Source organism: Saccostrea cucullata, unplaced genomic scaffold, assembly GCF_032062105.1.
Source record: "Saccostrea cucullata isolate Sc308-1 unplaced genomic scaffold, CSIRO_AGI_Scuc_v1 ctg337, whole genome shotgun sequence".
Lineage (NCBI taxonomy): Eukaryota > Metazoa > Mollusca > Bivalvia > Ostreida > Ostreidae > Saccostrea > Saccostrea cuccullata.
In genome coordinates, this window is record NW_026932716.1 from 436,858 (window position 1) to 447,848 (window position 10,991).

The 10,991-nt window shown below is 34.8% G+C and overlaps 1 protein-coding gene across 1 annotated transcript; it reads left to right on the forward strand.

The window, feature by feature from the left end:
• The first annotated feature begins 1,105 nt into the window (after window positions 1–1,105).
• LOC134235907 (transient receptor potential cation channel subfamily V member 3-like) lies at window positions 1,106–3,502 on the forward strand. Its single transcript, XM_062718085.1, has 2 exons — window positions 1,106–1,662; window positions 1,738–3,502. The coding sequence occupies exons 1-2, from the start codon at window positions 1,408–1,410 to the stop codon at window positions 3,148–3,150; spliced, it is 1,668 nt and encodes a 555-aa protein (XP_062574069.1). The 5' UTR covers window positions 1,106–1,407; the 3' UTR covers window positions 3,151–3,502.
• Window positions 3,503–10,991: the final 7,489 nt, after the last annotated feature.

Below are 10,991 nucleotides of genomic sequence, written 5' to 3' on the forward strand. Positions count from 1 at the left end.
TTCTCTTATTTTACGTAAGACTTTTGAAAAAAAAAACTTGTAAGAGAAATGCGGGGTGGGCAAAGGAAGAATCCCATTAATAGCAGGATCAAACCATCAACAAAAGTTTTCGGTATCATAATCTTATGAACGTTACATCAATCAGTATTTTGAAAACTTTGTTCTTTTAACAAAATCAAGTTGCGTTCAAGATGCTCAACCTCAAGGTGTCTTCGTTTTCTATACTTTCGAATTACTGAATTATTTTAGAAGCAGTCTTTAACACATGAAATCACTCAAATCAGAAATGGCTAAATGCTTAATAACTATACAAATATACATACGAATCAAAAAGAAAAGAGCGTGTCCTTGATTTTTGTCGAAGAAATCACGATTTTTCAAATCAATCAATAGATTATCAGATCAAAGGTCAAATAAACTGCACCATTGTCAACACGACTAAAAGCCTGAAAACCAAAGTTCATTGTAAATATTTCTTTTTGTTTATAATTTTGTTATTCGATATTTAGATCATTGATTAACCGTTGGGATAATTACGTAACCACTGATCGTTTACAAAGATTTCTGTCTAAAACTGAATTGATGTATAGAATTATTTTTTCTCAAGAAGTTAAGACAACAAATTTAAAAAAATTGAATTATTCAATCCTTTTTATTTCGAAAAAGAGATAAAAGCGTATTTCTTCTACTGAAGTCTTTCAATGACATTTTATCAACTACCAAAGCATTCATACGTTCGTTAAAGAAATTTCAGCAAGTTTTAGCGGATCAATCATACAGTTAAGGTAAGCTTTATTGTTTTTTCCTCATTCATTTCTAAACTTTTCTTGATCCGTCATTCTTTCTCATATTTTTTTTTTTGTAAATTTTCAGCTGCTGAAATAAATACCTATTAATATTTATTTGTGTACAGAAACAAATACAAGATGCCAGATACAAGATATCTGAGAATCTTTTTTTCTTTTCAAATTACAATTGCATGTAAACGCTTCATAGATGAACATAAGAATGGCTTATTAATTGGTTTTTCAAAGCTTATCATTTAGATATGCAACAAAGACATAAGCTTGAATTTTCTTACAGGATGGGAAACGAAACTAGTTGTAGTTCTCGTGTGGATATTGAACAAAACACCTACCAAAATCAAGAATCGAAAATGGAGAATCGTAGGGAGACGTTTATGGAGGAGCTAACACAAAAGATCAAGACAGGAAATAAAGCAGACATTCTGAAACAGTTAAGTACAATTAATACTAATGATATGGAAGCATTGAATGAAACAGTAAAAACGTCCTTTAAAGGAGAAACCCTTTTGCACATTGCAATATCAAACGACAATTCTGATAATCTTCGCTATGTTGAAAGTCTTTTGAAGAACTTTCCAGACCAAGATATGATATACTGATCATGAAAAGAGAAGGTACATGTACCGACTTTGAAAGTCAAACAGCGTTACATGTCGCTATAGTGCAGAGCAATTTCAAAGCTGTGGAAATGCTTCTTAAGTACGCTAACAGCACTAACAAGAAAGAAAAATTGTTACAAATCAGTGCCAATGGAAAACAGTTCAAGAACACTGTTTTAATGGGACAACTACCTTTGTCGGTAGCGGCTCTCATGATGAAAAAACAGGACTGTCTTGATACAGAAAGATTTAAAACCGTTGTGCAAAAGGCCTTGTGGAGAAAAGAAGGTGATTCCTGTAGGAAAAGAATATTTGATATACTTCTGTCAGAGGGTGCTTCTCTTTGGGAGAAGAATAGCCTCGGTGATACCGTCTTTCATTCTTTGATCAAATACGGTGATGTTTATCATGAAAAGATTTTACACGTCAAAGCCGCATTTAGTTATGTCTGGCAGAGATTTAGAGATGAAGCATTAAAAAGCCCCGACAACAGCCCTTTTATCACTGATATTTTGTTCTGGGAAAATAATGAAGGTTTGACACCTCTTCAACTATCTGCTAAACTTGGTGTTGGTGAAGTTTTTGACTACATTATCAATCTCTCGAACGTTTATTGCTTCCAAAATGTGCAGGATGGCCTTTTCGACATACGAGTTTACGATGTTACAGAATTTGACAGATTAATCCAGTATTTAGAAGAACAAGAAAATTCGGAGATGAATTTTGAAAAAAGTGCAAATGCAGCAATTAAAAAACAAGATAAATCAAAGAGGAGTTCAGGAAATAATGTCAAACAAAAATCCGAACCGGATAAAGCAAAGAAGAAACCTGGGAAAATAACGATAGTTGAGCGGTTATTTGACCCACAATGTACGCAGAGAGAAGTTTTTGAAATTCTTAATCAAAAGTTGGTGCGATACATTTTACAGAAAAAATGGAATACATATTGGATTCCTCTATCTATCTGGCTGATAACACATTTCTTTTTCATGTTATTCACGACAGTTGTGACAATGCGAAAATCAGACGTTCTCATTTGCAGCAAAGAGAATCAAACTTCATGTGAACTAGGTGAGAGCGGCGATGCTGTCGGTTTTATGTTTCTTTTGATCGGGTTGGTTTACCTTGCATTTTCATCTTTACTCATTCATAAGTTAGTTGTTCGTTTGTATAACGGTGGCCTTGGATTACTTCGGCATAATCTCGACTACATCGTTTGTTTGACTGTTGTGTCGATTGGTGCAATCTTTGAGTCTATTTTGAGTTTTCTAAGATTGCATTGGGATTTTCATTTAGTTTGCCTCTTAATATTTGGCTGGTATTTTATGCTTTACTTTTCACCTTTTCACAAAAATATCGTTTCTTTCACGTATATGATGAAATCTGGACTTGTTGAGGATTTCATTCCCTTTTCTCTCTCCTTCCTGCTTTTATTGATGTCATTCACTACTGCCATGCACGTCCTTTTCCGAGGGATAGATGAACATCCGGAAGAATTTGATAGTTTCAGAGATTCTCTTTTAACAATGTTTAAGCTTGGAGTCGGTCTAAATGACATCAGTGTTTTGAATCAGTCAAGAATTCCATGGCTTGCTTATACACTTTTCATACTCTTTGCAATTCTTTCCTTTATTCATCTTCTTAATGCCCTTATTGCAATTATGTCTCAGACGTTTTCTGATTTTCATCAAGAAAGAAAGTCACATCTGAATTATCAAAAATTGTGTATGATAGAGTTCTTTTAGGATATTTTACTTTCTTCCTTCTTTAAGAATATTGTTTCTTTGTTTAAAGAAGATATTAAGTATTGGACTGAAAGAGAGATCACATATGGCCCAGCGGAGGAGCAAATTAAAAGAAAACGATATCTAGCAACAATTCATACGCTTGATAATTCGTTTTACAACAAAGATGATAAAGAGGAGAGAGAGGAATCAACATCTGACTTACCAAACTTCAGTGACGTCATACAACGTCAAAACAACGTAAACTCAGAACTGGAAGTGACGAACGACCAGGATGTAACATTTATTCGTTTTCTTGAAAAACGACACAGATCCTCTCAATGTCCCGAGGTTCAACATTCTTCTACATAAATATTTTGCTAGTATAATTGTTCTCTGGCTGCTTGTAAAGTCTATGTTGCCTTTTTCTTGGAATATGCATCCTCGACTGCATATAGTAATGCATTCTGAGAATTCTGTTGCAGATAACATGTACACTTTAATTTTTGGTTATTCTATTAGATATAATAGATATAATCTAAAATTTCGTGATTTGTCTAATTTGTACATAAATGTGAAAACAGTACCTAAATTAAGTTTTATACTAACAAGACTGTACTGATATTTTATAAATAAAGTTATAATGAAATAAACAATCTCTTAACTCATTCCTTTCTCATTAAATGTGTTTTCCAAGCTTGCTGTAATTACCTGATTAGATGCAAGTGCTACAATAGTAGCACGTTCCAATATTTAAAACTAGGTGCTCATTGATTCTTCTGGTCTGCTATCTCACCTAAAAATTGCAATAAAATTACGGGAGCTACAAAGCACGGATATTGATTTATATAACATTACCAAGTGAAGCCAACTCAAGAGGCACCATTCTTAGTTGAGAAAAGATTTTTTAGTTTGTTTATGCTAGTAAAAATAAATGATCACTAAAGAAAACTAGAGGTACTGTGAAACATATGGCGTTAACAAACAATATTCAAGATCAAAAGTCCATAAAACAATACAAAATAGAAGCAGGGCAAAAACAGACCTCTAAAACATCAAAGGTGGGATCAGGTGCCATGAAGGAGTGAGCATCTCCTGCCGACCGGTCACACCCGCTATGTGCTCCTTGTCATGATCGGCAAATAACGGATAAATCCCTCGTCAATTCAGTGTATAAATATTGGACTAACAATTAGTATGAGAAACGTCAGTCAGCATTTGACTCAATGATAAATTGTATTTGCTGACAAGGTCATTGTATCAACTATAGAACTTACGAAATAATGACTTTAAACGAGACTGCTGAAATTCTTGTTTCATCAACTTGTTTGACAAAAATTTACCTCGTATTAGAATTTGTTCATACGTAGAGCATGCTCTTGCGTATCGAATTAGCTGAGATGTATATACTCCGTATGCAGGTGATGAAGGTATATTGCTGCATAAGGGAAGTTGATGATAGAAAAGTTAAAGTCATCACGTTTATCATTAACGTTTTTTTTTCAAGTAATATATCAAGTATGAAACAGATGTGTCACTCTGTGGTATCTTATCTCAAGCTCACCGGGAGATATCATATCGCTATAAAAATGGAAATGACCATTGTTAATTGACAATACGTCGTCGATATATCTAAATGTCGAGTTGAAGGCCAAGGCAAGTGTTTTCTTCTTTTCACACATATAAGCTTAAAGGTACTTGGACACAGATTTGAAGTTATCATTATCTCTATAATATTACGACATATATATTTTAATAGCATTTCACACAAAAATTAATTAAAAATCTTATTTCATATAAAAGATTATAGAATTTCAAATTTTTTGGCGGGTTTGATTGACACATCCTTGCACTTTCACAAATTAATTTTATTCTTAATCCTTAGGAAAAGTGGCAATCTCGTTGTGTATAAATGAAAAATATTAATGCTATAATCCAGAAAATTCAGAGTAGACATGTTCGAAAGCAAAACAAACACGCAATATGTTGTCAGTCCGTGCAATTGTGGTAAGCAGACTGTGACGATTGAACGCACCCAGTGAATTATAAACATCAACAATAACAGAACTCGTGCCCTGTTTACAAAATCTGTGTACATAACACGAGTGTGCTCGATTTGCTAAACTCTGTACGCAACTCTTAGTTCGGAATGACGATACTTGTGAAGGAGTTTTGCTTTCTAACATTTCTACTCTGAATAAAATTCTTTTTCTGGATAAAGTTTTAATATTTCTCATTAATACACAACAAGATTGCCACTTTTCCTAAGGATTAAGAATAAGGTTAAAATTTGTGAAAGTGGAAGGATGTGTCAATAAAACCCGCCAAAAGATTTGAAGTTTTAATAACTTTTAAATGAAATAAGATTTTTAATTAATTTTTGTCTGAAATGCTATCAAAATATTTAAGTCGTAATATTATAGAGAAAATATTGACTTAAAATCTGCGTCCAAGTACCTTTAAAATCTACTTCATGTGAATACAAAAATAGGTCTGCTGTTTGTTGGAATACCTGGTCACCAAGAATGACATAGATAATGTCAATCAGAAACTCAAGCATCTTTTTGATGTCAACTTCAAAGTACTTGTGTGTACAATCAGAATGTTTTTTAACAAAATAATTTTGCAAATAACCAAAGACAAGGTAAGTAAATTGACGAGTACCATTTTTATTGAAAAAGCAGCTGTCAATGATATCAAAAAGCCTGGTCTTTAATTCATCGTGGGGAATGGTTGTGTATAAAGTTGAAAAGTCGTGTGTTTTTAAGCTGTTAATTTTGGTAAAATCTTGTGATTTCAAATTGTCCACATGTTCAACGGAATTTTTACGTACTAGTATTCACATCTGATTTACAATTTTTGCACAGTACTCTTGAAGTTTCTTCTTCACTACTGTTAATATCTTAGTGAGGAGTAAAGATTTCGAAAGAGGCTTGGTTGAACATTCACTGGAACTCACTATGTATTTTTGTTAGTAAGGATTCTTATGAAGTTTCGGAATCCAATATTTATATGGTAGTTCAAATTCATTGAAGTTTAAGGATAAGACGGATTGTATGAGCTGCGTTTTTCTTCAGTAAAACGTGCGGGTTAAAAAATTGTATGATTTGCTATATATTTCCGATCAAGATGTTAAATAAAAAGTACATGCACAAAGTCACTATGTAACAAAGATTCTTTGAAAGTTTCATTAAATTCCCTTTAGTGGTAGAAGAGGAGTATCGGATGAAAGATGGGTACAAAAACATTACTGGAAAAGTAAATACATTAATATAGTTAGTAATGAGGACCTTAAATCACTTCAGTATTTTAAAAGGGGCAAATTTAACATTTCAAATAATGAACCCCGATCTATCAACTGACATCAGAATTTTATGAATACATGTATTATGAATATTGTAGATTGAATATATATATTTATAATGTTCCAAAACCTAAAATGAATTTGAATTACCATACCTTTAAGTTAGATTCCGAAACTTCATAGAAATTCTTACAAAGATACATAGCTGGTTCCAGTAAATGTTCTATCAACATGATCAAGACTATTTCTTCTCTCCTCGCTATAATATAGTAACAACCGTGAATGAGAAATCTCAGGAGTACTCACTCTATCATCAGGTCATACATTCACTGTGAACGAGAACTCTGCATGGGAGATTGAGGAGATTAGGCAACAAAATATTCGATCATTGTTGTAAAACAGAGGTGTAGATACTAAAACATTCAAAGGAACTTATGGAAGATTTGAAATCCATTTTTTTTTTTACAATAGCATAAAAACTAAAAACCTACATGACTTTTCAACCATCCCTTATGCTAAATTAAAGTCTAGGATTTTTTTTATATATACATATAAATAACAGCTGATTTTTCAATAAAAATGGGACTCATAAATTTATTTACTAACGTTATCATTGGTCATTTGCCGAATTATTTCGTTTAAAAACATACTGACTGTACACACAAGTACTCTGAAGTTGATGTATTAATTAAAAGGTGTTCAAGGGTTTTTTCATCGACAGTACAATGTATCTAATTTAAAAGAAAATTATTATTAAATTTAAATTAAATTTAATGAAAATAAATGGATTTTTGAGCTGCCTTATCGATATGCTTTTTGGTCCCAAGTTGAATGCAGTGGATGCTTTCATATATATGTACTTGTGAGCGAGAAGCGACCGATTTCAGTTATTTTGGATCGGGCTCGTTTTGACGTTCGGTAACTCTCGGATGACTCCCCTACTGTCCCTATGAAGGAACGAGGCACGCGAGAAGCTCCGATTAATGTATTGACTGCTTGAACGCTCGGAAAATCTGAAGAAGGTAATGTTAGACTTATGAATTCCTACTGAGTAATTCACTTGTATTATAGAACAACAAATGTTGCAAGGTATTTAAAACTAAGTGTTTTTCCATAGGTTTTAATCGCTGAGCCTTGTTCTTTTAATATCCACAGTACCTTCTAAATGTAACGTGTAATAAACAGATGAACACTGATTTTGGCGCTGTTTTCTCAATTTCATTTAGAAATTCAGAGAATTCTGTGATACATTTCGATAGTCAACTCTCAGTAGTAAGCCTCTGTTTCAGACTGATATTTAGCAATGAATCGTGCAAGGTGTCTAAAACTGGTTGTACTTTCATTTTTTTTACTTTCATTTTCTCATGTTTCTTTTGTAAAGCTGACCAGTCTGTTTTACACAGATTACTCAAATCTGTTTAAGTTTGACATGTTTACTTTATATGTAAGATGAACATAAATATTAACTTCAAATTACATGATAATAATTAACATTCTCCTTTGAAAAAATTGTGTTTATCTTTGTTAAAATAATCTTAACAAATGATTCATGTACGTGTAACGTTTTTCTCTCTATGGGGTGTTTGTAGTTACCCGCGTCACAAAATATTGTGGATCCCGTGTAGAAGATAGGAACTTTAGATCTTTATAGATCTAACATCAGAACAATGACAAAGTTTGTTTCAACGAGTGTATTAATAATATCCAAACGTAGTTTACAATCCAGTACAAGCAATTTATCTCAAGTATATCTGCTCACTGACTCTCTCTCCTTATATACCCTGCCTGACACCTAACGTGAATTAGGGCACCTTGTTAGGGCGTTAGGCTCCATCATTAGGGCACCTGTTAGGGCAATCGGCTCCATCATTAGGGCACCCTGTTAGGGCAATCGGCTCCAAGTATTAGGGCCTCTGCACCATAGTTAGGTGTCAAGACACAATATATTTATAGTATCTGATAAGCACCATATTAATTAGGACACTAATTAGACTTCCAAGATAAGGGCGCTAATCAGGTACCATGGTTAGGACTTATCAGATAAACAAAATTCTTATCTCAGTTTTACTTATAACAATAACATATTTTCATATAAAACAAAAACATTACATTGGTCCCTCCTTTTGAAACATGACTTCCACTGTCATAAATTTTTAAAACATGAATATGAATTATACGTAGTCACATTACGCAAATAAAAAATGCCCAATACACAAAAGCCAAACAATCAATAAAAAGACACAAAGTAAAACAACAAAATTATTTCAAATAAAAATGTCACTAGATTAGATCAAAAGTTCATCACACTGGAAGCTTCACATTTGTATTTCCCTGGCCTTTTTTTTCTTCACATTTTCTCTTCACTTTTTTTGATATAGGCTTTTCCTCCCTAGGTTATAGGCCGTGTAAGGTTGACTGACACCTGACCTGCGGCATCAGTCATCTTAGTTAATATAATTCCTTACAGTTCTCTTTTCAACACAGTTATGGTCTCGAGAACTGTTACTTGATAGAAATCCTCCTCTTTCTCTCTGGTTCCATGGGTTGTAAGGGCGTCCCCTCCTCCCTGGTCCTGTACTGGTACATGCACTTGGGGTTCTCATATTATTATAGATACTGTTGCATCCGTCACCCGCGCTTGGAGGTTTGGCAGTATCCGCAGCTGCTATTTCATTATTCCATTCCCCATCTTCAATCTCATACACAGGCTTATAGCCTGGTTTTGTCTCCTTTGGCAATTCTTTTTCTCCAATCCGCAAGCACTCTTCTTGCATCGCGTTAAGAACTGCTTCCTGGAGTGTCCTGGGTCTGGTCCGTTTCACTGCAAGTCGGAAATCCTCAGATTGTCCACACTTATCTAGGAAGGACTGTATAGCATTTTCTTCCACTAAATCTGGATTTCCTGGATAGGCCCTTCGGTACAGATCTTCGATTGCCTGTCCTAAATCTCGCAGGGACTCGCCAGGTTTTCTTCTCCTTAATTTGACATCTGCAATATATTTTTCTTTCATTGCAGAATGTCCAAATCTTTGATTCATTTTCTCTTTTAGTTCCTCATAGTCTTTCTGTACAGTAAGGGGCATTCCATAGGCATAACTCTCGGCCTGCCCTCGCAAGGTGCTAAGTAAGACTCTGCGAGATTTCTCGGGTCCCCATGAGTTTAATTCTGAGATGTTTCCAAAATATTGTAGGAACTCATCCCAAACATCATCATTGGCCCCTGAGAAAGTCCTCCTTACTGGGTATTCATTGGTTCGTTGACCAGCATTTGTTGTCATAGGACTGTTTGTAGGTGTTCCGTCAGCCATAGGATATTCAAAATTGCACCCGAGTCCCTGAGGGGACTGATTGCCCAAATGAGGAGTAGTGCGTCCAGATTGCCCAAAAACCTTAGGTTCCTGATAGGTACCTGTAGGGGCATTAAGTGCACTACGACCAGTATAGGGTGTATCATTAGGTGTCAAAGAAATTTCCCTTTTCTTATTGGCAATCAGCAGACCGGATCCATACTTCCATAATACGCTGATTACCGTAACAAGCAATATCATACTTGTTATCGATATTAGAGAAAATACTGCATTTTCTCGAGATTCCTGCACGATCTCATTCTCTGGAAAATAGATCCAGGTCATCACCATCAGGGAACATCCTATCAAAGCAAAGAGTACCCAAATAAATAGGATTCTCTTTAAGCTTGGACTTGGATTGTACTCGTTTTGAACAGAAAGACCCTGCGAATTTTGCCCGAACTCCTGAAAGTTAGGATTGTCTGGCATTACTCGACTTGTGGGCTGCAAACTTGTTCTACACCCCGCATCGACCTCTATTCCAGAGTCATTCAGAGGAGCTGGACTGGTGAAGTACTGTCCTACCTTTCTAGGCATAATTCTCCTCCTTACGATGGGTGTCTCCATTTCAAACTTTGTGCTGTCTCGTTCCTGTGTTACACATAGAATAATTTCTTTGGATCCCACCGCTGCCACCAATTGTAACGTTTTTCTCTCTATGGGGTGTTTGTAGTTACCCGCGTCACAAAATATTGTGGATCCCGTGTAGAAGATAGGAACTTTAGATCTTTATAGATCTAACATCAGAACAACGACAAAGTTTGTTTCAACAAGTGTATTAATAATATCCAAACGTAGTTTACAATCCAGTACAAGCAATTTATCTCAAGTATATCTGCTCACTGACTCTCTCTCCTTATATACCCTGCCTGACACCTAACGTGAATTAGGGCACCTTGTTAGGGCGTTAGGCTCCATCATTAGGGCACCTGTTAGGGCAATCGGCTCCATCATTAGGGCACCCTGTTAGGGCAATCGGCTCCAAGTATTAGGGCCTCTGCACCATAGTTAGGTGTCAAGACACAATATATTTATAGTATCTGATAAGCACCATATTAATTAGGACACTAATTAGACTTCCAAGATAAGGGCGCTAATCAGGTACCATGGTTAGGACTTATCAGATAAACAAAATTCTTATCTCAGTTTTACTTATAACAATAACATATTTTCATATAAAACAAAAACATTACATACGTATTATATTTCTA